The sequence below is a fragment of the Drosophila bipectinata genome, chromosome 3L (assembly GCF_030179905.1).
Source record: "Drosophila bipectinata strain 14024-0381.07 chromosome 3L, DbipHiC1v2, whole genome shotgun sequence".
NCBI classification, from domain to species: Eukaryota; Metazoa; Arthropoda; class Insecta; order Diptera; family Drosophilidae; genus Drosophila; species Drosophila bipectinata.
The window spans coordinates 10,981,425-11,007,993 of NC_091738.1; the positions used below are offsets into that span (position 1 = coordinate 10,981,425).

Consider the following 26,569-nt stretch of genomic DNA (forward strand, 5'->3'; position numbering starts at 1 on the left):
AATGTGGGAGTTTTTTAATGAATTATTAAACATATAATTATAATTAAACAGTAATTATTTATAGTTTTTTAGTTTAAAAATTCTATCCTTGATGAAATTATATAGATTTATCTGGAAACCTTAAGATTCTAGCCACAAAATATCCTGAAATAAACTTCAAAATCTGAAATAATAGCTCATGTTTCTAGATTTCATTCAGAAAAGAGCGAGTAGAAGAAAAGAGCTTTACGAACTTTCGCTTTCACTTTCTTAGAGGCTGGCTCTCTTTCTCTTTGAAGCTTTCTCTGTTGCAGCATCATTGACGTGATCGCATCAATGTCAAGTTACCGCTAACGGTTGTTCTGGTTATCCGAAGGAACGTCATCGCCGTTTATTCTTATTTTGGGACCTTGCATCCGAATCGGTTCGTTGGGTTATGTTCTTTTCGTATTTTTAGAAACTCTCTCGGTCAATGCACACTTTCGGCCGAGTTTTTTATTGGCTCGCATTTAGCTTCGTTTCGGTCGGCTCTGTTTGTTTTTGTTTTTTTCGATTTCTGTTTCTGTTTGACTTTCGTTTTCCACTGCATTTCCGCATGCGACCGGCGGCCTGCGGCCTGGGGACGGCGGCCTGTGGGGCGTATGCGTAATATTTGCGGCGCAGTTACTTGTTGATCGATTTTCTCACGTATCCTGCGGAATGTGCATTCAGTGCCGCGCTTTTCGATCTAACGGTACTATCACGTTTCGAAGAATCTTCACGTTTCCATGGAATGTGATCGAATTCTTTGACCAGCACGGAATGTGGCCCTTAATTAGTTGGCGTTTCGCATCTCCACGAGCTCCATTCATAAATCCAATTTCACAACCTGATTTAAGAATCTCGCCACTTGCGCCATGTCAACGATCTCCACAGATCCGATCAGTGATGCCCCTACCTGGGCATCAAATTCACAACTCATTATGTGCCAAAAAAAAAAAAACAAAAAAGACCAAAGCAAGAACAACAAAACATACAAGAGCATAAACCACAAACAGGTTCTGCTTCTAATAGAAGCGATCTGATATTCGTGCAGTCTAGACGAGCATGGGTCCTTTCCTTGGCAACAAGAAAAGAACAGGGAATGTCGCTCCGTCTTCCCAGAAGAAGACGTTAGCCGAGGATATCAGGGGGGATGTCACAAGGGGGGACAGGACATGCAGCATAGGACCATGGACCATGGACAACAGACACCGGAGGACCGCTGTTTTTGTTTTGATCTGAGACCCGAAATCGCCTGTTCCTTGAACCGAGGGCGAAAGTGGTGCGTCACGTCAGCTCCGGTGTCTGACTTTGCCGGCGGCTTTGTCGTTCACCTTTTCCATCCTCCGAGTCCTCCTTGCAGTTTTTTTTTTGGCTCCTTTCCACCGGTATGCCGGTCCGAAGGGTTCTTTGAGTTCAAAAAACTCTGCAATTCCTTTGCCGCGATCGCATTTCAAATTAGAAACTTTTTGGAAGGTCCACGGAACAAATGACCAGTAAATGCTCTTATATTTCACAAGAATACATTTTAGGGGAACCAAATTGTAATTTGATGGAAGGAAATTAGATGTTAAACAAGCTATTAGCAGTAAAGTATTAAGGCTTTAAAAATATTTCAATAAATGCAAGACTTCGTCATTGAAATGTTATATAAAATCTAAAAAAAGCTAGTGAGTTTGAATTTCTATTTTAAGACCTTTGACCGCTTCGGGGAAAAAAAGAAGCTGTGTTTAGGCACACGTAGTTAAACGTCTTTGAGAGTCACTGACTCATGGTAGTAATCAGATTATTTGGTCATGACTAATAGCCAAATTAACAGCATAGCAACATAAATCACGATTTCTTCGGTTTCGGTTTCACAGTTTACGACAGTTTTAAAGAAATGGACTGGGGAACCCGGTTGGGGGTTTAATAAAAATGTGGGAGGTTTTTAATGAATTATTTCTGGTTTTATTTAATAAAAATATGTTATATTTTCCACTTAAAAAGTTATTATTTCAGCAACAGTATATTAATATATATTATTATACACTGACTTTCAAGACTAAGATTGGGTCTTTTTTAATAACGGTTTCTAATAACAAATTAAAATCTAAAAAAGTAGATTATCTTTTTAAAAATCTTTAAAAAAAAATTATCAATTTACAAAAGTTTAAAAAAAAACTGAAAAATTCAAACAAAAATCGATAAATATCGATGCATTTTAGGTCCCTTGGAGTAGCACCTCTAATCAGCTGTTTTAAGCAGCCGGGTTTTTATCGCCTCCGTAATCCTCATAAAAATTACCATGTTGGGCAGGCTCTTACGAAAACCACGGATCTCCGGGAGCTTGAGCTGGTCCCGCTGGAGCAGTGATGCTGCCAAGGCCACTACAGAAGCAGCTCCGTTTGGGGAGAATCCGGAAAAGCGACAGCAGTTGCTGAACGAACTGGCCGAACCGTTGGATCAGAAAACCCGGCCCGCCATCGACCCCAAGGAAACCACTATAATGTTATTTCCCGGCCAAGGTACCCAGTATGTCGGCATGGGCAAGGAGTTGCTTCGGTTTCCTGGAGCAAGGCGCATCTTTGAGATGGCCAACGATGTGCTCAGATATGATCTCCTCAAGATTTGTCTGGAGGGACCACGTGAGAAACTTAACCGCACGGAGCACGCCCAGCTTGCCGTGATGGTTTCATCACTGGCTGCCTTAGAGCAGCTGAGGGAGGAGCGACCCAATGCCATTGAGACCTGTGTAGCTGCGGCCGGATTTAGTCTGGGCGAGATCACTGCTCTGGTTTATGCGGATGCCATTCCTTTTGATAAGGCCCTGCGGCTAGTCCAGGTTCGGGCCAACGCCATGCAGGCTGCCTGCGATCGAGCGGCTGGAGCCATGTCCATGGCCATTTACGGTCCTGATACGAATCTGGGCGAAGCCTGTAGTCGAGCGCAGCAGTGGTGTCTGGATAAGGGAGTGGAGTCCCCATACTGCGGCATTGCCAACTACATGTACCCGCACTGCAAGGTGATAGCCGGAAACGTAGAAGCCATTGAGTTCCTCGAGAAAAATGCCAAAGCCTTGAAAATCCGGAAGATGAAGAGACTGGCAGTCAGTGGCGCCTTCCACACTCCCCTAATGGAAAGTGCTGTGGCGCCCTTCAAGAAAGCCTTGGATTCTGTTCACATCCGAGATCCCGTCATCAGGGTTTACTCGAATGTAGATGGCAAACGCTACAGACACGCCAAGCACATTTCCCAGCAGCTTCCCAAGCAAATAGTGCGTCCGGTCAAGTGGGAACAGACCCTCCACGAAATGTACGAAAGGAAACAGGGAGTAGAATTCCCCCGGACCTTCGAATGCGGTCCGGGAAAAGGACTCATCCAGGTCCTGGAGAAAGTGAATGCAAAGGCCTCCCAAACGAGTTTCAATGTTACAGCTTAGGATTTAAATAAAAAAAATTAATAAAACCTGCTAATTCTTTTTGTAAAATTTATTTTCAGGGCTAGCGGAAACAATAAAAAAAAAACATTGGTTATGTCACAATTAGAATCCTAACTTTTGTCGTCCCTTGCCCGCATGCGGTGGGCAAATGCAGCGCCCTTGTTTTTGCGGAAGCTCTCGAAGGGATCGTTCATGTTGATGCCCACGCCCTGCAAGGCAGATCTTGAATTTTGGAATTGTTTCTTGCTGTTTTGGCTCTCGGGAGTTCATACCTTGTACATGTCGCGACGATCACGCACCTCTCCGCCCGCAATGGGCTTATCAATGCCCTGACTCTTTGATCCCAGTCCAGTTCCAGTACCGGCCCAACCCATTTTTTTGAGCATTTGATGGCCCTTGTTGGACTCATCAAGGAATTCAGGTAATTTGGGGATACCTCCTCCCCTGTAATTAAGAAGAAGACCGTTAAACGGGAATAGAAAGGGGGGGTTTGTTTTCATAAATTATTTACAAAAAGCTCGGAGGCGTTGGAGATCTGTCGCGCTCCACTCGTCTTGAGGTATTGTTTCCATTGTTGTTGCTGCTGTTATTGGTTCTCTCGGCACGATTCTCCTGGTTGCTGTTGGCGTTGGCATTGCTGTTATCCTTTTCATTGCGAGGCGATCGGTTTGTGGTTTTCCGATGGCTGCCACCGCCGCCAACAGGCCTATTTCGTGGCGTCGGTGGTGGAGGTGTTAAGGAGCGTTCCAGAGAACGAGACCGCGATCTGGAGCGGGAACGCGATCGGTCGCGATGTGGCGGTGTTTTGGAACGGGAACGACTTCGACTCTTGGATCTAATGATTGATAGATAAGTATGGTTTCTAATAGCAAGTGAAATGTTATGAAAACTCACCGATAGCATCGCTTCTTGGGCTTTTTGGGTTCTATTTTCTCGAGGACTATGGGGCTGGGGGATCGCGACTTTTCCCTTGTGCCACTTTTTATTTCCTCCTCCTTTTGTTTGCGGGCCGCATTCTTCACCTTGTAGTACTCATAGAGACCCAACTTCTCCCAACCCTCACTAAATGCAGAAAACCCTAGATTAGTTCCAATTAAAGATAGTTTCAGGTACTTACTTATCCCTAGGATGGTCATGGGCGGGTGCGGCGTAAAAGGCATTCAATGCATTGGTCAAGCGCTCATTTTGCGGCGCCGGCGGTGGCAGTCTTATGTCGGCAGGATCTAGTGCTTTGTAATTGTAATCTTCCAGCCGGATAAGTGGCACCATCAGGCCCGCTGGCAAGTCGTAGTAAGGCGCTGTAGGTATCTGTGGCTCTCCAATCGGGACAGGATCTGCTCCACCTTCATCTCCCTTGTCCGGCTGGTGGCCATCTTCCATTTTGTGTTGTTGACCTGGATCACCAGTGTTATTAGATATGACTGCTCTAATGGCTGCGTTTAGAACATCCAAGTCCACTGCATCATCAACATTACCTGGTTGACCAGGTCGAAGGTTCGTTGGATAGGCAGCCATTTGCTGATGCTGCTGCTGCATCTGCGGCGGCTGCTGTTGCTGTTGTTGTTGGGGAAGCTGTTGCTGATGCTGTTGCTGCTGCAACTGCTGGGATTGTGGGTCATCGGGATGGAGTTGTTGCTGGTGCTGCATCTGCATCACTGCCTGAATGGCGGCATTGAGTACGCCCAGATCCACGGGAGGTTCGTTGTTACCTCCCTGAGAAAATGGACCCTGTGGTTGCTGCTGCTGCTGATTGGGATGCTGCTGGTGGCCTAATGGCCCCTGATGGTGCGGATTCATGGGACCCGAGAAGCCTGGCGGTGGCTTGGACATATCCGGAATGAAAAAGTTCGGCCCACGCGGATCTGCAAAGGGATTGCCTTGCTGCTGTTGTGGGTGCTGCTGCTGATGGTAGTTACCTCCAGGATACTGGTCATGTTGTGCTGAGGGATCGCCCATCTGGTTGTGGTTGCCACCTGGCATCGCTATCCGCTGGGCCATCAGCGAGGGTATGTTCTTCTGTGGCGGACCACCGGGGATCTGCTGCTGGTGGTGCATGTGCGGCGGCTGCTGGGATTTTTGTGCCACCATTAGTTGCTGTTCAAGCTGCTGCTTCTGTTGCTCAAGCTGGGCAATCTGTTGGCTGGCATGCTGAATAAATATTTGATGTTGTTTTTGGTAGCTACAGAGAGACAACGATTAAATATGTATCTTCAAAATAAAGAGCTTAAGATAGTTACTTGTCCAAAGTGGCCTTGGTGTTTTGGGTGAATTTGGATGCTATTTCATGATGAGTGTTTTGTAAATTCGTCTTGTACTCTTGCATGGAGGAGTCTGGCGATTGCAGCTTTGAAATGACACAGGCATCGAAGAACTTGGCCTTGGACTCCCATAAAGACAGCAGCTTGGCTAACTTTTGGCGTTGGTCGTGGCTGGCAACTGTTAAAGATAGGATTGTTATTAAATACGAGTTCCAAACATATATTTGTATAATACATACTCAAATCCGCGCTGCAGAACATCGGAATGACCACATTCTCGAGGCTGTTCTTCAAGTCATTGATGTTCTTGCGCATGCTGTAAATACATCGTTCCACTTAATGACATTGCTCCCATCTAACCTAACCAGTCCGATTACTAGGTCCAGTCAGTATAGTCCAGTGCAATGGGTCTGGCTTGGAACTAACCAACAGAGCTGACTACTTTGTTGCTTAGTTCTCTTAGTGTGGGTCTTTGTAGATCTATTTATTGTCGATTTTCTGTGCGAACTTACCAATGATGGAGGATATCATTAACTAAATATATAAGATGCAATTTTTGCTGAAACGTGGAACCATTGACCAAAGCCCTAAAAATAAATTAACAAACAAAAAACATATTTTTTTCTAGTTTTCTGTATGCACAACAATATTGCCAAAATAATTTGTTGTGCTATACTATTTGGATTAGTTAATCATCTTATCTTTTTTTTTCCTGTTTTGGCACAGTGTATTTTTGTGTGTGTTATGTGAGTTGTTAGCTTAATTAAAAAAAAAAAATAGTGATGCGGATTGTTGGTGTGTTTCCCTAACAATGCTTTAAACCTCCAGATCGGGGAACTATACATAATCATATCATAATCATTATCATAATCATAATCAATCGGGAAGTCTCAATGCCTCCATCGCACAATCGTTCAATCGATCATCTCTCGCATTTGGATTTGCAATTGGTATTATGGTTTTGGTATTGTTTGGTTAGTATTTCACTCGTTGAAAGAAAGAAACACAATTTAATTAATGCATATTGAAGAATATTAATCATAAAACTGAGGCATACTTCTTTAAAAGATATTGTAAAACGACATTGATTTTTGCGCTGTCGGTTGAATGCTGTAAAATCCAGTTCTTGCCTAAAATTGCAATATCAAACGGGTTACTCATATTGACATTTTCATCGGCAATAATTTATAAGTTATACATATATAATTAATCAAAAGGTTTAATGAATTTTTTTTTTTAAAGAGATTGTGTTTTGGTGTGTGGATCATGTGGATTAAATACTATCTTTTTTATCTTTTAAAATAGTTATATTATGGCTTATTTAAGCTAGATTCTACAAACAATCAATAACAGAGTCCCGACTGGACTGGTACTCATATTTACCTGCTGAGATGCTATCCTTGGTGCAGGACTCGATGATAGGCTGCAGCACGGCGTCAAAGTCCCTCAGCACGATGCCCTGCTCCTGGGCCAACTGCTCCAATTGAGTCGTCTGAGCTGTCGCAATCGCCTCCTCGATCTGCTTCGTCTTTTGGGTCATCAGGGCCTACATATTTCGTATCAGGTTGGAGTTGTTGGAGTTCGTCGGAGGGTGCAATTTAGTTCGATAGTGGATGCATTCAGTTCGTTTCGGATCGGATTTGAGTCATTGAGCGGGCACACAAAGGCATTGTCAATTCGCATTTGCGATTTCACATTCAATTTATAAACAAATTTTGTATTGTTTTTTTTGTTTTTTTTTTTTTTGGTTTTGATTTATACAGATTTTTATCAGTTGGTATGAAGAGTGGTTTGATATTTTTTTTTTTTTTTTGGTTATGTTTCAAAAAATACAATAAAGCAAAAATTTAATGTAGCATTGTAAATGGTTAATTCAATAGATAAAATTATAGCAAAAATGTTTCAAATGCTGGAAAAAATACACCACAAATGTATTTCAATCAAGTTGAAGGATCGGATATGGAGGACATTAAAATGGACCGACGAAGGGGCAGGACCAGGAGATAAAGTTTTTATAATTCTGACATTTTTTGAATAAAAATTCAAAGAGGAGTAAATTGTAGATCTTTGGATCCATCAAGATAAGGTAAGCAGTTGAAAATGCTTTCAAGATAAGAATACAATCCTTTTATAATTATATTCGAAATGGGGGAACTAGTTGAGGTTGGTTTTATATTTATATATCAGTTTATAAAGAACTAGTAGCAACTCCTCAACAATTCTTTGATATCATAAAACAACCCTTTTCCTTTTTAAAGCCAAAAGAATGAGCGGAAGTTTCAGCCTTTCAATTACCCATGAGCTGCTCTAATCTCTTAGAAATATTCTCTCAAATATATATACAGTGTACCAGTGAGTATCTATTTTAAATTACCGTGTGCTGAGCTGAGAGGTTCGCTTCGGATTGCTTTATTTGTTCCCGCAACGTCTTCTGCTGCATATTGACGGCATCCAGTTGAGAGGATAGGTTCAGTGTGATGGGATTGCCATTGCCTTGCGGGTTGTTTGGAGGTCCTTGTCCAGCATTAGGTGGCCACATATATGGCGGTTGTTGCTGCTGCTGCATGTTGTCCTGTGCATTTTCTGGCGGGTGCTGTTGCTGTTGATTGGGCGGCGCATAATGGGCAGGCGGTTGATGTTGTTGCATGTGAGGCGGATGTTGCATGTAGTTGTTTTGTTGTTTCAACACTACAATATATGGAAAGTTAATAGGAGTCGGTTATTTATTTAATTTTTTATACTTACATGCTTGTTCTGCAGCCACCCGGAATTGATAGTAACTGGCGAACTCGCCACCGTAAAGGAATTCAAACTTTGGGTTATTCTGCTGCTTTTGCTTGGTAATGGCCTCGAATTCTGGTCCATTTCTGGCCACAAACTCTGCCAGTTTGTCAATAATATTGCGTAAACTGGCATCTGCAATTTTGCATAAAATGTGAGCATATTTATTTGACATGGGTGTGGGTGTGTGTGTGAAGACTCGTATTCGCCCCCCAAACCGGGTCCTGCGGGCAATAATCTGCTGGCACTCACCTCCAGGCGGTTGCACGTCCATTTCACTGATGCTTTTACAAACTATTTGCTTTGTAACTTTGCTTTAACATTACTTTTTACACTTTTTCAGCGGCACTTTTTCTGTTCTGCTTCTTATCCTGCCTATCGATAACGTGACGCCATTTTGACAACCGATGACATAAAAATAGAGGTGACAGTCTGACTTAATTTGAAAATAAGTTTTTCTAATATTTAATCTATTTAAAAACACTATAAATAAAATATTAATGAATATTACATTTGGAAAGACACTCTGAAATGGCAATTTTATTTATAAGAACTTATACCTCACCTTTATTTCATAAACTATGTGGTGGAGTATGCACCTGGCAACCCTGCCTATCTACCGGTGCGATAGTTCTAAGATAATACAAATACCTTAATATTTTCAAAGTAAAGTAAACAAATAAGTCTGTGTATTTGTTAAACAAGCCATTATTGTTTAATGAATTAAAAGCAGATGCACCTTTCACAGAGGCATGTCCCATCGATCTTGTAAGCTGAAAAGCCTCCGGATTGCGTGGCAGTAATTTTAACAAGGGACCCGTCATATAACTTTGTGATATCTATACCCACTGTATAAACGCACACAGTCGCGTTCGATCGTTCAGATGAGCAGTAGAATGGGTGAGAGTCAGCCTCCCGGAAGCGTTATCACTATCAATGGTGCTTCGTTGGCGGATACGCCGCGGAAATCATCGTCCGCGGAGCCGCCTCAGGAGCTCCGCATCCTGTGCTTCGACCTGACCTTTTACAATCGAACCACTCAGTTCCTGTTGAGCTGTGCCGGTGTCTTCATCCTGTACATACTCTATGGCTACCTGCAGGAGCTAATCTTTACCGTGGAGGGATTCAAACCATATGGCTGGTTCCTCACCCTTGTGCAATTTGGCTACTACATAGGCTTCGGCCTGGTGGAGCGGCGGTTGGAGAGTTTTCGGGCAAGTGGAACTTCCTTTTGGAATATAGAACCTGCTCCACGATGCATACCCATGAAAACCTACTTGGTGCTAGCTGCGTTGACCCTCGGAACCATGGGATTGTCCAATTCTAGTTTGGGTTACCTCAACTATCCCACCCAGGTCATCTTCAAGTGTTGCAAACTCATTCCCGTACTGGTAGGCAGCATCCTCATCCAGGGCAAGCGATACGGCCCACTGGACTTTGCAGCCGCTAGCTGTATGTGTATAGGATTGGCCTGGTTTACATTGGCCGATTCCCAAATGACTCCCAACTTCAACCTCCTCGGAGTGGCTATGATTTCAGGCGCTCTTCTGTGTGATGCTGCCATAGGAAACGTACAGGAGAAGGCGATGCGAGAATTCAAAGCACCCAGCAGCGAGGTGGTCTTCTATTCATATGGTTTAGGATTCGTTTACCTATTTGTGATCATGCTGGTTACAGGAAATTTCTTTAGCGGCTTTGCATTCTGCTTGGAGGTGAGGAATAATAATTACAACCTTTTGAAGTCAATAATATTAGATAATTTTTTTTTTCAGCATCCTCTTGAAACCTTCGGTTATGGATTTCTATTCAGCCTTTCCGGATACTTGGGCATTCATTTCGTTCTCGCTTTGGTGAGGAGCAGTGGAGCTCCAATAGCCGCCACGGTCACAACAGCACGTAAGGCTGTAACCATAGCCTTTTCCTTTGTGCTCTTTAGCAAGCCCTTTACAATCCAGTATGTATACCAAATAGCCAAACTAAATCACTTTGAAACTCATTTATTCCTTCCGCAGATATCTATGGTCCGGATTGGTAGTGGTCCTGGGAATTTACCTTAATGTCTATAGTAAAAAGAACAAACTGACCTTTGCCGACATCCGGCAGAAGCTTATGAAGATGGGCTACGCGAAGTTGGTCAAGTCACCGAGTCGCAAATTTCTCATCGAAGTTTAGTTTGCATACCAAAAATAGAATTTGCTACTTTACATTTTTAGTTAAATTGAAACAACAGTTTTCTTTAAGAAAACCATGTACTATATTTACTTAATTATACACTGAACGACTTTAAATCCATTTGTTATCTGTCCATGTCGAATTCCATGACACGTTTGAAGAGATCCTGTCGTTCTTTGGCGGAGGTCAGCTGGCCCATTTCCTTATCCAGGAATTGTTTCTGATGTTTGATTATAAACTTGTTGCATTGGATTATTGTAGCTCCAATGTAGAGGGTTCTGAATTTCGCCCTCACGTCTCCAATCTGTAAAGTATTCGTTTGTAAAATCCATGTAGGGAAGGGTAGTTTTATTTTAGTTACCAGTGTAATCAGAGGCAAAACGCTGGAAACAAATTGCTGACCGCGATGGAGACAGCGTATGATGGCTATTTTGGTGCGATCATTGCAATATTTTACCCGGAATCCATTCTCGATCAGGCCGAGACCATAAACACCATAGTATTTCTCAACATTTTGAAGCAGGCATTTGCTCAACGTGTAGTCATTTAGGCGCAGTGTGTTTGTTGGTGTATGTGGCACAATCTGCACTGCAATATATCTTTTTTGTGGGAAAAGTACTTTTTTAGCATTGTTTTTATTTATATTTTAAGTTATTTACCTATTTTTAATGCGGACCATGCTTTGTTTACCTATGTATGTGGTGTGACCAAGAATAAGAATCAAATCACAATTTTCCGCTAGGTGGCGCGTCGGTTTTTAAATTCTATTTTGAAAGTCTGGCAACGCTTCTTAACGGAAAAATAAATGTAGGATTCCCCTTTGATTTAAAATTTAAATCTTCTCGATAAAATTCGAATACTAATTTGCAAATCTCATTCAATAATAGTATATGTTTATATCTTTTTTATTATTCTCATTTTTCAAAAGATTTATAAAATTCAAGTTAAACAAGAAGAATATAATAAATTTTGCTTAAAGATGTACAACTTCGAAATGGTTTGGTCAGGTTTTTTTTTTAATTATGAAGAACAAATAGTCCCATACACAAATTTGAAAAATTGTTGCCCACCTGCAGAATACTGTGTGTTTTTCCATCGAGCATTGCTCCACGCCTTCCCCGAGTGACGATTTCTCCAAGTTTCGCCTCGTTGTCGTGCATCTGGTGGCAGATATTCCGAAATATATATGTATAAATTTACGTTTTTGTTTATATTGGGGAACTCGGGGGACGCAGCGCAACGCATCGCATTATAGCTAGCTAGAGAACACATGCAGCCTCCGTGGTGTCAGCCCCTGGCCACCATCCGCCAACCCACTCCACCAAAAATGCTCCTCCAACCGAACTGCCCCACCGATCGCTAGCCATGGAAATCGGCTATACGGATCGTGTTCAGCCTCCGGGCTGTGAATGTAGCGGGATTCTACTACTCTCAATGTTTTATTTTTGTTTTTTTTTTCGATAGCACATTTACAGTTATTTCTAAAAAACAATAAAATTCAGGCAGTGGCGTGGAAAAGTGCTACATATACTCCACCGATCCGCTCCGATCCGATACGACAGATCGGTCGTGTCGGTATTCGTGTTTTTCCGTTTCTGTTTTTGTTTTGTATGTGTGGCAAGTTCAGAGATTCTGGTCTATATTTTGGAAAACGCATCCGAGCAGCATCGTAGTTGGCACGAATAGTCCGTGGCGATCGGTTCGAAAGATATTTTCATCAGTCAGATTTTGGAAAATCAGCAAACAGCATCAACATGAGCAGCGTCGTAAGCACACCTATATCTTTAAAGGATTACTAGGATAGCAACTAAGGAATATATATTTTGTTTTTCCATAAAATCCAGGATGATGATCTAACCCCCGAGCAGATTGCTGTCCTCCAGAAGGCCTTCAACAGCTTCGATCACCAGAAGACTGGCAGTATCCCAACAGAAATGGTTGCCGATATCCTGCGTCTGATGGGTACGTTGAAATATCAAGGGACTTTATGAGTAAACATACTAATATTACTATATATCCAGGTCAGCCTTTCGACAAGAAGATCTTGGAGGAACTGATCGAGGAGGTCGATGAGGACAGTAAGTAAAAGTCAATATTCTAATCTTTATACTAGACGGCGATAAACAAAAGGCTAATCTTAAGTTTTTTATTAGCCATTGAAAGAGTTATAAACATGTAAACAAAACAAAGTTATATTATCTTTTTGTAGAGAATATTAAAACGAAAATGTATTCCAAACACTTCAAAGTTAAATAAGTTTTAGAAAAAAATAGCTATAGTGTTGAAGTAACTTGATATTTTTAGTGTTTTCATATTTTGCATGCATATTTTTCATCTGAACTATAAAATATATACAAAGTTGTAGAGTATATAATTTAATTAGAAAATATAAGTATGTGCTTTTGCCGAAAGAGGCCAGCGCAAGCACATCTATAGATTATAATTAAACAAAAAAAAAGATCCATACTATTCAATGCGAATCCACTGACGATCATATTTCACTTTCTCGCTGTCATTGATTTATGATCGTTAGGGTTTTTGCCCCGATCGTTAGTTTTTCAGCTAATTATAATTTTCATCTTTTTTTGTTTTGTTTGACAGAGTCCGGTCGCCTGGAATTCGGTGAGTTCGTACAGCTGGCTGCCAAGTTCATCGTTGAGGAAGATGCCGAGGCGATGCAGAAGGAGCTGCGTGAGGCTTTCCGCCTTTATGACAAACAAGGAAACGGCTTCATCCCCACCACCTGCCTCAAGGAGATTCTTAAGGAGCTGGACGACCAGCTGACCGAGCAGGAACTGGACATCATGATCGAGGAGATCGATTCTGATGGTTCTGGTACAGTGGATTTCGATGGTGAGTACATACGTGGGTGAATCGTATTTTCGGTTTCATTCATTCTAATAGATTGCTATCCACCCACCCGCATGTAGCGATCATAAATTGCTATTCATCATCATGATCTCGATGATCATGTTGGCTGTGGCACGGCACTATAAAAAAAAAAGTCTATTTTTTTATTGATTTTAATATTTTGAAATACTTTTCGCAAGACTCAAGGAAATTGTATAACGGAAATAGCTTTTTATGAGTGATTAATATTAATAATTGGAAAGGTATCTCTGGCTCATTTAATAATTTTTAAATGGCTATGATAATTGTGATAAAAATAACACCATGAGATGACACATATCTAGTAAAATCTTATTTTTTTTTTTCGGTGTGGTGATCTTGAGATCTTGGACCACTCGATTATGACAGCTTGATCACTGCTCCCATGGAGCATATCGGTAGCTATTTTTAGGCGCGACACACAAATTCGATTCTGAATGTTTTCAACGCATTTTTCATTCGACTTTTCCATATACACATTATGTATATACTATATATATTTAATTTGTTTTCTTCAGCACTTTCGTGTTTATGGAATATTTATTTATAAATGCATATAGCGGTTGCTGTGCGCCTATAATGGCATCGGTTTAATGTCTGTCGTTTTGTTTAATTTACAGAATTCATGGAGATGATGACCGGCGAGTAAATAAACGCACTGCGTCTGCCAGCCACCCACACACCACCCCCTCAGAAACACTTGCACCCACATTACACCTGGACACACACACACACACCTGTTGGGCACACGTTTGTTTGCTCCTATTTGCACATTTGTTTCACTTTTTATTTGCATCTTACCCCCCCTTTGTTTTTGGGAGCAAACAAATCCACGTACTCCGGCTTGATAACGCCAAACACAAGTAGCTTTAGAACTTTTTTACTACTTTTTTATACAAAAGAGCAATAATAGCCGCGAAATGTACTGTGTATGCAAAAAAAAAAAAGATAAATAAATATATAAAATTAAAAATAAATGTTATACTATAACAGAAAAAAACAATCCAGCTTTAATTCTTATTTATTTTCGGTACATCTCGGGATTAACCTTAATCGGGAAGCAAACATCTCCATATATTTCAGTAAACAGAAAATATTTATATTTTTTAAACAAAAGCGGTGGATTTCTTAATATTGGTTTTCTAAAAAATGGATATTCTGAAAAGAAGATGTTTTTGACATTTACGAAAAATAAATAGGCAAGCAATTACTCATTTCATGGGTCGACGTTCTAGAGACAAATTGTGATTTTTATATATTTTCTTGTTATATTAATATTTTTATTTTTCTGCTTGCCAGTCAAAAACATTAAAGTTTATTTCGTATATTTTGTAAATCAACAGCAGCTGAAGGTTTATTACGATTTGTTTTAAAAACACTTTTCTTTTGGTGTTTATTTTTTCATAAATTTATTTTGCTTGTATCAATTACTATATATTTTTTAATGACACTTTCGAATTAGCGAAATCTTTTCCGCGAAAAAAACACGAGTCATAGGTGAACAATCTGCCCCGAATGAGACATTTGAACTACTTTTTGGCACAGTTGTTTAATGATGTTTAACCAATAAATCAGAACTTACTGTCTTCCTCTTCTTGCCACTTTTTTGTTAACTGTTTTCGTTTCTCTTTAGGATTTGATATTGGCGGAAAAAATGAATAAATGTTGAGCTTCTTACCACCTGGCAGCAGCGATCAGAAGCCAACTTCTTGTAGCTTCGATAGCGAAGAGAAGCCCGAGGCCGAGATCGCGATCGCAATAGCGACCGCAAAGAAAGCTACCGGGCTCCAAAAGCTCCCGTCTTCTTAGCCAACTTTAACAATACGCGTCTACAAAGTTAGGGGCTAATGAGTTGAGCGCTGGGCGTCGAGCATGGAACGTCGTACCGCTCCCCTATCGCCGTTCATTTGATTAGTAATAGTGATCGCGAGTTTTCCCCCCCGACTTTTGACAGAGTCTCGTGATTCGCGCCAACTGTTTGCAATTGATAAAAAAAAGTATTAAAAAGTAATCATTCAGTGAAGTGGATAAATAAAGAAATTATAATGCCGCAGAGGTAAAGAATGAAAATAAACAAGAAAAGACGGCAGGCGGCAGAGGCACACTGTTGTGGCTCTACCGTTATTATTTATATAATAACTGGCGACGGAATTTGCTTGTTTTGGCTTATACGGTGTGTGGCCAAGAATCAAAATGCGAACGTGTTAAAAAGACGCCGCAAAGCAACAGCCGTGCCTATAAAATTTATGGTGGCATAAATTTTAGGAGCCCCCTTTCAAGTCAATACTCTATTCTTTTCGTTGGCCTTTTCGTTTTTCTTGACATTGGCTTATCAAATAAATTATAAAACTAAATTGGACCTGATAAACGGCTTCGGGTTGTTGTAAATTTGTGCGTGTGTGTTTAGTGTGTGTGTGTGTGTGAGTGTTTGTGGCGATTGCCAAGTTTGCTTGATAAGCACTTTTCGGCCAGTTTTTAGTGGGGTTTTGTAATTATAGCCATGACTGAAAACAAAAGCCATTGCCACCGGCTTGCTGACACGCGCGCGTTGCACTGCTGGGGGCTTAGAGCTTCGGTCCGATCAGCAAAACGGGAAAATTCTGCAGCTTAGCGGCGGAAACCGAAAACCAGACACCGACGTCAGCCAGGTGACGTGACTCATGACAATGGGCCAACAATTAACACTTGACTTTGAATCAAATCAAGCCGAAATCAATCGCAAACATGATAACGAAAACACAATTGTTCAAAGCAAACAAATCTGGAGAATCGATGGAATTAGTATAATGTGAAATAATAACAATGTATTCTCTTGTTATTCTCTTCAAACCAAAGTTCCACCAATAACTGGTCCTTCCAGCCACTTCATCGGCAAAGAAGTAGCGCTGGATATCCACAGCATGTCCTCAACACAGTACCGGAAACAGCTATTCTTACAACACCCCCGCCCACCAGAAAGCGTAAGTTGGCCAGAAAAGATTCAAATTTAGGTTTAAATCTACCGCGCACTTTATAGTTCGATTAGGGCTGCCATTTATCGATACCACAGAACCAGGGCTGCTAACTATCGCCTATAATAGAGAATTCAGGGGGTTCCCCTAGGATGTTAGGGATTTTCACACATTTGAGGAAAACATTTATAGGGGAAGAGCTTCTTGTATTTTTTTGGAAGTTGGTGTTTCAATATTTTGTCATTGCTACTGCACAAGATGCAACTTTTAAACAACAAAAGTTGCCTAAACGTTTAAGAAACAGATAATTAGTTTCTTATTTGGAAAGATAATAGCCATAAAGATTAATTAAAATTTTCATTATTAGCCAGTAAACTAGTTTGTAGAGCTACAGAATGAAAAGGCTGTGAACTATCGACTTTTCTTACCGATACAATGATCAGGGTTGTCAACTATCGTAAACTTTTTTTTAGTACTAAAATACTAAAACCTTTAAAATACCAAGATAAATAAAAACAAATAAAATTACAGCGCTCACAATACAAATTGCTCCTTCCACGGAAAACAAACGCAGATTTGTACCACCACGGAAAAAGGCGAAAAGCGCGATGAAAATGCTCGCGGACACAGAGCGGGAGGAGGCTCTCAATTTGGTGAGTAATTAATTGACATCGAGGAAAATTTGTCAGTCCAAAACTGAATCCAAAAAACCATGACAACGGCATCCAAACAACCCAAAAACAATAACAAAAGTGGCCTCAGCCACCGTTGTTGGCCAAAATTAACCAACTATATAGTGCTCAAATTGATTATCGATTCTTGTGTTCTGTTTCCTGTTTTTCCACCCACTCTCTCGATTTTATTGATTTGTACACGGGAACGTGCTTTGTTCAACTTGGAAACGCTATCGCAAAACACACAACCACATATACCAATAATCTCACGATGGCGGGACCACAACAAATATGCAAAAACACAAACATATCTACGTTGCCCCCCGTTCCTGCCTCTCGCAGCAAATTGAATTCGAGTGGGTGCTGCGCCAAGAAGTTCACGCGATATTGAAGCAACTGCGGACCATTTTGGTGGTAAGTTTCTGATAAAACGAATATCTGGCATGGTATTATGAATTGTTATCCGCAGGAATGCGCGCATCGGTTTCCGGTGCCGCTCTATGAAAATGAGGGAAAGAAGACTGAGAAGTTCATACTCACCGTGTCGCCCGATCAACTAAAGGCAGTGCTGACCCTCACCGGCGATGCCATCACACAGGCTGTAAGCTATTCCTCCTACAATCCTCCTCCATTACTTACACCCTTTTCCCTAAAGTCTTGAATTAAAGTAACTAAGTAACTAAAATCGAGAAATCCCCGTCTGACAAAAACAATTCCATTGCATGATTTACTAACAAACTGACTCATAAAATCTAAATATAAAGGTTATAAAACCCAGAGAATCATCACTGATAATGTCATGAAAAATGTTTATTTTCAGGATATTAGCTTTAAGCTGTGCAAGGCCCCGAGCCAAACACAACGCACCTCCATTACACAGGACTCGCCCTGGAAGCTGCAACAGGTCCAGGATGCGGCCAACCATCTGCAGACAGCCATCAATCACATCGACGATGTCGACGACTCTTATCACTTCAAGTGAGTCATTTTTGTTTCCCGAGAGATTCAATGTTATTTATAGGTCAATTCTTTCTGTATTTCTTTTCCGCAGAACCTCCGACGAAGTGCTGCATGTGATAGGCAACATTCTGGATGCTCTGCAGCGGGGACGGAACAGTTTACTGGTGCCCAAGAAGAAACCCATTGACGAGTTGATAAAGGGCCGCAACATGAAATCGCTGGTGCCCAACCTGCCCGAGGACTTGGCTGTTAGCTTCTATCTGCAGAGCCACAAGCTTATTATAGCGGTCTACCAACTGTTAAATAACCAAGGCACCATGCGCTTTGATTCCCGCCAGGCGGAGGCCTCCGTTCAGTGGCTAAACGATGTGTTGCTGTTACTCATGAATGGCCAGAAGCTGTGCCAGCAATTAAAAGACAAGGTGAGTATGATGGGCAAATGAAATATATATTTTTTGATGATTTCCTAGTACAATTGGCTGTAAGAATTATTGGCATAAAACGAGAAAATGCTCCCCGCGGGTAGGAAAAGTATACTTAAGAATTTTAATTATTTTCTGTTCAACTACACATTTTCTTTGCACGGGCTGAGATATAACACAATTCTCGAAACCAAATGCTAAAAATATCAATATCAGTATGATTCATTGCCAACCCGTTGGGAAATATTTGTTTTCAATTATGATAAATTGAAACTAGAGCCCATTAAAATTCTGCCTGGGTATTAAGAGAAGCAAATTTTGAAACCTATTGTGAAATATTTTATTTCAATTAAAACTAATCAATATTAATTGAAACTCGATCAGTTTTGGTTTGAATTATAGAATTTTGGGAATTTAGCAACAATATATTTCTGTTCAGTTCTTTAATTACTGAACCCCCGCCCAATTCCTTATATATTCATTTCAAATGCCTGTTCAGAACCTCAAGTGTAATGTAAAGAATGGGGTATTTTTGAATTTGGCTCTTGAGATTGTTTGTAGACCTATGGTTCAATGAGCCAAATAATTGGAATTGTTATTTAATTGGTAAATCGCCACACCAAAAAAAAAAGAACACTCCCACCAAATTGTAGACATCGGGCTTAGCTGCAATGATAAGGGTGTCGTCTGCTCTTGAACTGATATCATGCCGATTCGCACCGGTAGAGCACATGTTCCGAGGGCCAGTAGATGACAGATGCTGTCCCATTTTCCGCACCCACGAGATGATGCCAAGTTTTATTTAGTTTCTGGCCGGTTGCCAGGGCCACGCTGCAGTTCTTGACTGTGACGCAAGTCGGCAATTAAAGTGGCCAATATGGGAATTGGCAACTATAGCAAATATGGGATGAACCGTCGGGTTGGGCTGGGTTTGGGTTGGGGCGAATGGGTGCGAATAAGTTGTGTGTTTGTGTATTTCTAAACTAATATTTTCATTCTTTCGCAGATATCTGTGTTTTCCGTGTACAAAGATTTCACAGTTGGATCGCGATCTCCATCGGCGCTTTCGTATTGAAAATGGAATGAAGACATCGGCGAGGAAGGTTACTGATTAACCTATCCAAACTGCGGAGCGGCATTAGACAGAAACAATAACAACAATAATAGCTAATAAAGAACCGTACTTGTAATAGCGAAGTAAATAATGTTAGTTGAAATGTTGGCACGCCCCATAATACCAATGCTATATACAGAGTTCAGAGTTATATACATACATACATACAAGCTAGTTTAATATACCGAGTCGACATTCAACATTTATGATAAATAACGATTACGCATTACCGTAGAACTTGAGTTCATCGCTTCACGTCACTCCAATTGTGCATCAAAATGCATCTAAATAGACATTAGGCTGGAAGGCAAGAAACAAAATGATTGTGAAAAATAATAAGAGGAAAACCAATTGTGTTTTGTATGTGTAACTAAATGAAATTGATAGATAATTATAGTTTATTCGTACGTGTAATTTAATGTAATATACTATGTCCCTTATTTATGTTTGCAAGCGCAATCAATTCAATCCAAATGAAATCCACCAAGTCAGCAGTCAGTCGTCGGTACTTAAGATCGGTACTTACAACCTATACACCCAAAAAAATATATACACATATATTAATATAGGTATATATGTGCATGATACATTGGCATTTACATGATATTGTTGTAATAAACCAAACCGAAATGTGAACAGAATTTTTAATTGTACTAAACACCGTTTTGTATTCGTATTCGTAATTGTATATCCGTAATTGTATTTCGCGTACTCGTTAATTGTTAATGGTTAATGGTTAAGCGCGCCTAATCCTAATCTAATCCAAAGTCATTTGTATCAACGGCCTTTACTTCTCGTTTACTTTATACACCTACCAGGGGAGCTTATACAGCTAAAGCTAGGGAGCTAAGGAGATGAGATGCAACGAAAACAATTACCATTGTACTTATTGAATATAACAATTGCCTAAGCACCCAATCAATTGCATGGGATGGATAAGATGAAGACAACTATTTATGTAATCACTAAGCGTACTTACTGTCCACATTCATTTAATTGTTGTTGAATAAAAATTACCTTTTACCAAAACTCCTTTAAACTGGATTTCTTTTTAAATTTTGCGCCAAATTTCATAAAGAGCGATTACCGCGATCGATAACACCTAACGATAGGCAAGCGGGCTGGCAACTCTTGATTTGGTTTTAGCCAGTTTTGTTTATAGCCATCTCACAGATTCAAGTCTGCTGGCGAATCAAACAGTTACCAGTCTTCAGGCAAACCAAACGGTGGTTGGCCCTCCGAAAATTACGAAACTTTCTGGTAAGTAGTCTCTTACCTTTAACTAGAGTTAGATCTTTGAGCCATGTCACATATAAGATGGACAACTGCAATCACGGTAAATGGCTAAAACGGTTGTAACCAGAATGCCAAAATCTAAGAGCTTTACGTGCATGTCGAAATGTATGCGGAAACCAGTTGTAGTAATTATTTGGAGGCTGTGTTGTAATCGCAGCTAGCCCAACTTCAGCATTAGCACATTTACCAGTGTTTCTTTTGGCCATTGTTGGTGTTAACTTTCGTGTTTTTTTTCTCGGAGTCTGCACAGCGTCTTAATAAACTCAAAAGACAAAAGTTGACCGTGGCCAAGTAACACACTAAGACGGAATCGAAATAAAAATCGAGAGTTTGGGTCAATCAACGAAAGTGCTTGGGGTGATTTGGCTATAACTATTTGCTAGCGGTAACTTTTCAAAAAGTGAAGTTTTTCGAAAATTGCATGAATGTGCAGTAACTATTACTCAATTGCAGTGTTTGACCTTTTATAAAAATCTTGTTGAAGGTAATTTCTACTTCATTCATTTTTATTGACTTGTTTGAGAAATATAAGGAAATAATAAAGTAGTACTTATTTTATGAAACTTAAAAGATAAAAATAAAGTAAATATTTAGTATTCATAATAAATCGGGAAAATTAACGTTAATATTTTAAAGAAAGGTATATAATTTTAGCTAATCAAAAATAGGGTTTTTAGTTAAAAAAAAACAGAATTTTTCACATTTTTACCTCCTAAAACAATATAATTTAATAAGGTTTATAAATTATTAGCGAAACAGTGTGTCACGTAAGCCGGAGCATTTGAAAACGCGCCAAGTCATTCGGAAACCTGCTCCGCTGACCCTCGAAGAAGGTCGCCAGCCGGCTCTGATGGTGATGAGCCAGTTTAATGTGTTATGTTTATGGCCCCACCAATTAAAGTAGCTCTCACGGAAACCCCACTTAAAACTCGGGCTAACCAACCTGCTTTCGGTCTCATTGCAGTCATTCCAGTAAAATAGTGCACTTTGACCCACAGACGCAATGAGTGGTGGCAAAAGTGGAGGGGAAGTGCTGCTCGTTACCGGCGGCAGTGGATTTCTGGGTCAGCACCTCATCAAGCAGCTGCTGGAGCGTCGCGAGGAGTTGGGCATCAAGGAGATACGTACATTGGACATTGTGCCCTACAAAAACAACATTGGGCATGAGGAAACGCCTATTCTGCGCACCTTTGTTGGTGATATCGGAGGCGATCGGGATGCACTCAGTCCAATCTTCGCCGGTGTGGATGGCGTCTTCCATTGTGCCGCCTCGGTGAAAATCGAGTATCCGCCCAACTATGAGGAACTGGAGCGAGTAAATGTGAACGGTGAGTGAACAGCTTTCCTATAGTTTATTACCAATTGGTTTGATTAGCATACTTGACATTTGAATCGCAAAGAACACCATCCGGTAGCTTTTATAAAAGGTTTTTCAAAGACAGCATGACTCTGCTATATGAAGATCGAGTTAAGAACTTTTGTCATTTTGGTAAACAATGATTTGAATATATTAATTTGATTTGAATTGATTATATTAGGGGATCGGTCACAATGATAAACCGAAAAACTCTTAAATGACATAAATTTAGTCAATCTATAACTTAAATAATGAATAAGCATGTTTTTTTCCAGCATAAAAGTTACTTATTAAGATTGCGTATACGCCTAGTGGTTCGGATTATTCAATTATATGTATTCTGTATTATTTAATATTTTAGGCACCTTGTCTGTGGTAGATCTGTGCATCCAAAACAATGTAAAGCGATTGCTCTACACCAGCTGCACCTCCGTTTGCTTTGTGCCCTTCAAAGGACGCAGTACCTTCTCGGCAGTTATCAACTCGACGGAATCCAAAACGGATACGCCCACTCTGGACAGCTCTACTCTTTGGGAACAGGATGGCGAATTCCTCATAGCTGGATATGCATCCAGCAAGCTAAGGGCAGAGAATATTGTGCTCAACTCTAATGGAGCTCCACTGCAGAACCAGCAAGGTAAGAATTAATTTATAAAAAATGTTGCAGAATGCATGCAAAAGGGAAATATGGGAAACAGCCATGCAACTATAGCTTCAAGATCGAAATACCTTCTACTATTCGTGGATAGATTAACCTCGAATCTGTAACAAAATCAAAAACATAATTTTTTCGATTTTTCTTGAATTTTCTGGAGGGACCCCTACAAAAATCGGAAAATGCATGGAGCCACTATATGGCCCTTGTGAATGCTATATCTTTGGCAATATCGATCCGATTCTTAAGCGAAATGTATTAAACGATTCACTGATGGATTTTCCGTAAATCTGCATCAAACCCCACCAACACAATTTTTTTCCCGATTTTTCTTAAAATTTCTGGACGGACCCCTTCCAAAATCGAGAAAATGCATGACGCCACTATATGGTCCCTTGTGAATGCTATATCTTTGGCAATATCGATCCGATTCTTAAGCGGAATGTATTAAACGATACACTGATGGAATCTCCGTAAATCTGCATCAAAACCTATAAATACCATTTTTTTTTTCGATTTTTCTTAAAATTTTTGGAGGGACCCCTTCAAAAATCGAGAAAATGCATGGAGCCACTATATGGCCCTTGTGAATGCTATATCTTTGGCAATATCGATCCGATTCTTAAGCGAAATGTATTAAACGATTCACTGATGGATTTTCCGTAAATCTGCATCAAACCCCACCAACACAATTTTTTTCCCGATTTTTCTTAAAATTTCTGGACGGACCCTTTCCAAAATCGAGAAAATGCATGACGCCACTATATGGTCCCTTGTGAATGCTATATCTTTGGCAATATCGATCCGATTCTTAAGCGGAACGATTCACTGATGAATTCTCCGTAAATCTGCATCAAAACCTACCAAAACAATTTTTTTTTGATTTTTCTCAAATTTTCTGGAGGGACCCCTACGAAAATCGAGAAAATGCATGGAGCCACTATTTTGCCCCTTGCGAATGCTATATCTTTGGCAATATCGATCCGATTCTTAAGCGGAATGTATTAAACGATTTACTGATGGATTCTCCGTAAATTTGCATCAAAAACCTACCAACAAATTATTTTTTCCATTTTTCTTAAATTTTCTGGAGGGACCCCTTCCAAAATCGAGAAAATTCATGGATCCACTATATGGTCCCTTGCGAATGCTGTATCTTTGGAAATATCGTTCCGATTCTTAAGCGGAATGTATTAAACGATTCAGTGATGGATTTTCCGTAAATCTGCATCAAAACCTACCAACACAATTTTTTTTCGATTTTTCTTTAATTTTCTGGAAATTTGTAAATTATATCTCTCAAAAATCGAGAAACATGCATGGGGCCACTATATGGTCCCTTGCGAATGGTATATCTTTGGCAATATCGATCCGATTCTTAAGCGGAATGTATTAAACGATTTACTGATGGATTTTCCGTAAATCTACATCAAAACCTACCAACACAATTGTTTTTCGATTTTTCTTAAATTTTCTGGACGGACCCCTTCCAAAATCGAGAAAATGCATGGAGGCACTATATGGTCCCTTGCGAATTCTGTATCTTTGGCAATATCGTTAGATTTTTTATATTTTTCCGATAAGCCCTTAAAAAAATCCAGAAAATGAATGGAGCCAAAAAAAAATGGTGTCTTAAATGGCCAATCTGCTTATTAGCTTTAAAGACTCAAGTGTATTTATTTAAATATTTATCAATTGTTACTTATATTTTACAGATTATTTGGCCACTAGTGCCATTCGTGCCCCTCTGACCTACGGCGAATGCGACTCCCACTTCATCACGGATATTTTCGAGTATCTTTCCACCCGGGGATGGGTCTTCCCAAGGATTGCTGGTGTCGGAGGCAAACAGCAGCTGGTCTATGCCGGGAACGTTGCCTGGGGACACATTTGTGCCTATAAAGCGCTCAAAGTATCCGATAAGGCGGTTAATGGCCTTCCAGTCTTCGTTACCGATGATACGGGCATCAACGATGTGTCCAGATTTATACAGAAGATGGCCCTGTTGGGCGAGCGTTTCAAGGTGAAGACCAGCTGGTGGTATATTCCCCACTTCCTGTACTTCTTCCTGGCCTTCCTTCTGGAGGTGGTGGTGAGGATTTTGTATCCGTACACCAAGTACCGCCTGCGCTACTCCCCCCGGGCTATCGCCTCCTATACGTCCTCGATGTTGATGTACAACCGCCTGAGAGCCTCCATCCACATGGACTACATGCCACTCTACGATCCGGATACGAGTGCCGAACGGAGCGCCAAATGGTACGCCAAGTGGTGGGACGAGCGACAGAACTCCAGAAGGCAGAAGAAGTCCAGCTGAGTGGAGTGGCGCTAATCCGGCATTACGCCCTTGAACGTGTAGTCTAGTGTACGTCTCGATGTCGTAAGTGGATTTGTGTTTACTGCCCCGCTTGATGTCTTGTAAATATCCTGTTAAATAAAATGGTTGTTGTTCGTTGAAGTCACCTTTCGAGGAGCTAGTAGAGGGCACTTTATGGAATGGATTTCTGCTAAAAGGCGGTCAAAGATTTATAGAAATCACCCAAATACCTGTGTTTACTTAAGTAAGCCCCAAATAAAGACACAACAATCGCTTATGTTTTTGAACAATGTTCATATTGGTTTATTTATCATTATGAATTAATTTATTTATTTCTCAGTTATTTCATTATAATTTTTATATTATATATATATATATTTGTTTGTCTTGGTTTTTCATCTTCATGTTTTTTTTGTTGCTCTAGAGCATTTCTTTGCCGTTTGTTTTTTAAACTTATGTACCATTAGCTTAACTTATTATGCCATTATTTAATTTCATTTTGTTTAAAATCATGTTTTAGTTTTTTGTTTTTGTTTAATATGCGGTTGCTGATTTTTGTTGCTGCTGCTGATTCTGCCGATTTCACTGCCGATCTTAACCTGCCCGGAGGAAGGACATGTATGGGTGATACATATCCTTTCCTTCGACTCTCTTATCGCTCCCTGTACGTGGCACATTGTGAACAAAGTGATTTTTAATTTGCTGCTAAAGTTGTTAGCTCTTTTTTTTTTTTTGTTTTTTGCATATACATATTGCGGGATGTCTGAGTGGGTGTGTGTTGCATGTTTGTGTCTGTATGAGTTAAAAACTTATGCAATTTTCCAGCTGTCCGAGTATGTGTATTTAAAAGAGCAACAATTTGCCCTTTTGTGTCGTCTGTTAATAAATGTTGAACTTGTTATAGCCTTGATGTTGCTTCTGCCGATGTGGTTGTTGCTGATGATGTTGCTGTTACTGTCGTTGTTGGTTGTGAAAATGGTAGTTCGCATAGTTCGGTCCGGTTCGAGGGTCCTTACAAATAATTGAATTTCTTCAACCACCGGTATGCGTATCTGCCTGCCTGTCGAATGCTTAACATTATTGAATTTAACTATATGTTTATTTGTTGTTCTTGGTTATATAACTATGTATATATATATATATATATCGTTTTGGTTTTTCATTTTCATTTATGTATATACGGGCATATTTACTTGTCGGCTTTTTCGGATTTTTGTCTCCGTTAAACATATATCATTTTGTATATATTTCGAATTTTTCATCTTGTTTTTGGTTTGGTATTTTTTGTTTGTTTTCGTAGTA

At 40.2% G+C, this 26,569-nt stretch overlaps 7 protein-coding genes across 12 annotated transcripts; 5 read left to right on the top strand and 2 right to left on the bottom strand.

Moving 5' to 3' along the window:
- The first annotated feature begins 2,216 nt into the window (after positions 1 to 2,216).
- On the top strand, positions 2,217 to 3,529 carry beg (malonyl-CoA-acyl carrier protein transacylase beg). The gene has a single exon (XM_017236899.3). It carries the CDS (start codon positions 2,288 to 2,290, stop codon positions 3,419 to 3,421), a length of 1,134 nt encoding a protein of 377 aa, XP_017092388.2. The 5' UTR covers positions 2,217 to 2,287; the 3' UTR covers positions 3,422 to 3,529.
- scaf6 (SR-related CTD associated factor 6) lies at positions 3,456 to 8,871 on the bottom strand. 5 transcript variants are annotated; one of them, XM_070279764.1, is made up of 14 exons: positions 8,713 to 8,871; positions 8,425 to 8,595; positions 8,054 to 8,367; positions 7,063 to 7,225; positions 6,737 to 6,809; positions 6,192 to 6,266; positions 5,919 to 5,995; positions 5,659 to 5,857; positions 5,338 to 5,600; positions 4,539 to 5,283; positions 4,316 to 4,483; positions 3,933 to 4,256; positions 3,694 to 3,865; positions 3,456 to 3,630 (listed from the first exon to the last, which is right to left on the bottom strand). In XM_070279764.1, the coding sequence occupies exons 1-14, from the start codon at positions 8,732 to 8,734 to the stop codon at positions 3,532 to 3,534; spliced, it is 2,865 nt and encodes a 954-aa protein (XP_070135865.1). In that variant the 5' UTR covers positions 8,735 to 8,871; the 3' UTR covers positions 3,456 to 3,531. The 5 variants fall into 5 exon arrangements, 4 of the variants coding, with proteins under 4 accessions (XP_070135865.1, XP_070135866.1, XP_017092383.2 ...); XM_070279765.1 differs by having other exon boundaries at positions 4,539 to 4,815; positions 4,897 to 5,600; XM_017236894.3 differs by having other exon boundaries at positions 4,539 to 5,600.
- Positions 8,872 to 9,074: 203 nt separating this feature from the next.
- Papst2 (PAPS transporter 2) lies at positions 9,075 to 10,748 on the top strand. The gene is made up of 3 exons (XM_017236890.3): positions 9,075 to 10,172; positions 10,233 to 10,414; positions 10,473 to 10,748. Exons 1-3 carry the CDS (start codon positions 9,345 to 9,347, stop codon positions 10,630 to 10,632), a joined length of 1,170 nt encoding a protein of 389 aa, XP_017092379.2. The 5' UTR covers positions 9,075 to 9,344; the 3' UTR covers positions 10,633 to 10,748.
- On the bottom strand, positions 10,691 to 11,396 carry Pop5 (POP5 ribonuclease P/MRP subunit). Its single transcript, XM_017236893.3, has 3 exons — positions 11,292 to 11,396; positions 10,994 to 11,231; positions 10,691 to 10,936 (listed from the first exon to the last, which is right to left on the bottom strand). Exons 1-3 carry the CDS (start codon positions 11,309 to 11,311, stop codon positions 10,757 to 10,759), a joined length of 438 nt encoding a protein of 145 aa, XP_017092382.2. The 5' UTR covers positions 11,312 to 11,396; the 3' UTR covers positions 10,691 to 10,756.
- An 852-nt stretch (positions 11,397 to 12,248) lies between these two features.
- Positions 12,249 to 14,524, top strand: TpnC73F (Troponin C at 73F). Of its 2 annotated transcripts, XM_017236891.3 has the most exons (5): positions 12,249 to 12,398; positions 12,477 to 12,594; positions 12,654 to 12,710; positions 13,234 to 13,485; positions 14,142 to 14,524. In XM_017236891.3, the coding sequence occupies exons 1-5, from the start codon at positions 12,387 to 12,389 to the stop codon at positions 14,168 to 14,170; spliced, it is 468 nt and encodes a 155-aa protein (XP_017092380.1). In that variant the 5' UTR covers positions 12,249 to 12,386; the 3' UTR covers positions 14,171 to 14,524. The 2 variants fall into 2 exon arrangements, with proteins under 2 accessions (XP_017092380.1, XP_017092381.1); XM_017236892.3 differs by lacking the exon at positions 12,249 to 12,398 and having other exon boundaries at positions 12,577 to 12,594; positions 13,236 to 13,485.
- Positions 14,525 to 16,377: 1,853 nt separating this feature from the next.
- rogdi (rogdi atypical leucine zipper) lies at positions 16,378 to 20,671 on the top strand. The gene is made up of 7 exons (XM_017236906.3): positions 16,378 to 16,481; positions 17,004 to 17,125; positions 17,489 to 17,560; positions 17,616 to 17,747; positions 17,967 to 18,124; positions 18,198 to 18,528; positions 19,535 to 20,671. Exons 2-7 carry the CDS (start codon positions 17,081 to 17,083, stop codon positions 19,601 to 19,603), a joined length of 807 nt encoding a protein of 268 aa, XP_017092395.1. The 5' UTR covers positions 16,378 to 16,481; positions 17,004 to 17,080; the 3' UTR covers positions 19,604 to 20,671.
- A 110-nt stretch (positions 20,672 to 20,781) lies between these two features.
- Positions 20,782 to 25,393, top strand: LOC108122313 (3 beta-hydroxysteroid dehydrogenase/Delta 5-->4-isomerase). The gene is made up of 4 exons (XM_017236862.3): positions 20,782 to 20,902; positions 21,903 to 22,266; positions 22,657 to 22,932; positions 24,666 to 25,393. Exons 2-4 carry the CDS (start codon positions 21,942 to 21,944, stop codon positions 25,265 to 25,267), a joined length of 1,203 nt encoding a protein of 400 aa, XP_017092351.2. The 5' UTR covers positions 20,782 to 20,902; positions 21,903 to 21,941; the 3' UTR covers positions 25,268 to 25,393.
- The last annotated feature ends 1,176 nt before the right edge of the window (positions 25,394 to 26,569 follow it).

Coding starts and splice junctions, on each gene's coding strand:
- rogdi (XM_017236906.3), top strand. CDS start 17,081: ATGAAAATGCTCGCGGACACAGAGCGGGAGGAGGCTCTCAATTTG. Junction 17,126..17,488: donor GGGAGGAGGCTCTCAATTTG/GTGAGTAATTAA, acceptor TGCCTCTCGCAG/CAAATTGAATTCGAGTGGGT. Junction 18,529..19,534: donor GCCAGCAATTAAAAGACAAG/GTGAGTATGATG, acceptor ATTCTTTCGCAG/ATATCTGTGTTTTCCGTGTA.
- scaf6 (XM_017236894.3), bottom strand. CDS start 8,734: ATGGACGTGCAACCGCCTGGAG. Junction 8,368..8,424: donor GGTGGCTGCAGAACAAGCAT/GTAAGTATAAAA, acceptor CATATATTGTAG/TGTTGAAACAACAAAACAAC. Junction 6,267..6,736: donor TTACAATATCTTTTAAAGAA/GTATGCCTCAGT, acceptor ATTTATTTTTAG/GGCTTTGGTCAATGGTTCCA.
- Papst2 (XM_017236890.3), top strand. CDS start 9,345: ATGAGCAGTAGAATGGGTGAGAGTCAGCCTCCCGGAAGCGTTATCACT. Junction 10,173..10,232: donor GCTTTGCATTCTGCTTGGAG/GTGAGGAATAAT, acceptor TTTTTTTTTCAG/CATCCTCTTGAAACCTTCGG. Junction 10,415..10,472: donor AGCAAGCCCTTTACAATCCA/GTATGTATACCA, acceptor TTCCTTCCGCAG/ATATCTATGGTCCGGATTGG.
- TpnC73F (XM_017236891.3), top strand. Junction 12,711..13,233: donor CGAGGAGGTCGATGAGGACA/GTAAGTAAAAGT, acceptor TTTGTTTGACAG/AGTCCGGTCGCCTGGAATTC. Junction 13,486..14,141: donor TGGTACAGTGGATTTCGATG/GTGAGTACATAC, acceptor TTTAATTTACAG/AATTCATGGAGATGATGACC.
- Pop5 (XM_017236893.3), bottom strand. CDS start 11,311: ATGGTCCGCATTAAAAATAG. Junction 11,232..11,291: donor ATGGTCCGCATTAAAAATAG/GTAAATAACTTA, acceptor CCCACAAAAAAG/ATATATTGCAGTGCAGATTG. Junction 10,937..10,993: donor TTTTGCCTCTGATTACACTG/GTAACTAAAATA, acceptor AATACTTTACAG/ATTGGAGACGTGAGGGCGAA.
- beg (XM_017236899.3), top strand. CDS start 2,288: ATGTTGGGCAGGCTCTTACGAAAACCACGGATCTCCGGGAGCTTGAGC.
- LOC108122313 (XM_017236862.3), top strand. CDS start 21,942: ATGAGTGGTGGCAAAAGTGGAGGGGAAGTGCTGCTCGTTACCGGCGGC. Junction 22,267..22,656: donor GGAGCGAGTAAATGTGAACG/GTGAGTGAACAG, acceptor TTAATATTTTAG/GCACCTTGTCTGTGGTAGAT. Junction 22,933..24,665: donor TCCACTGCAGAACCAGCAAG/GTAAGAATTAAT, acceptor TATATTTTACAG/ATTATTTGGCCACTAGTGCC.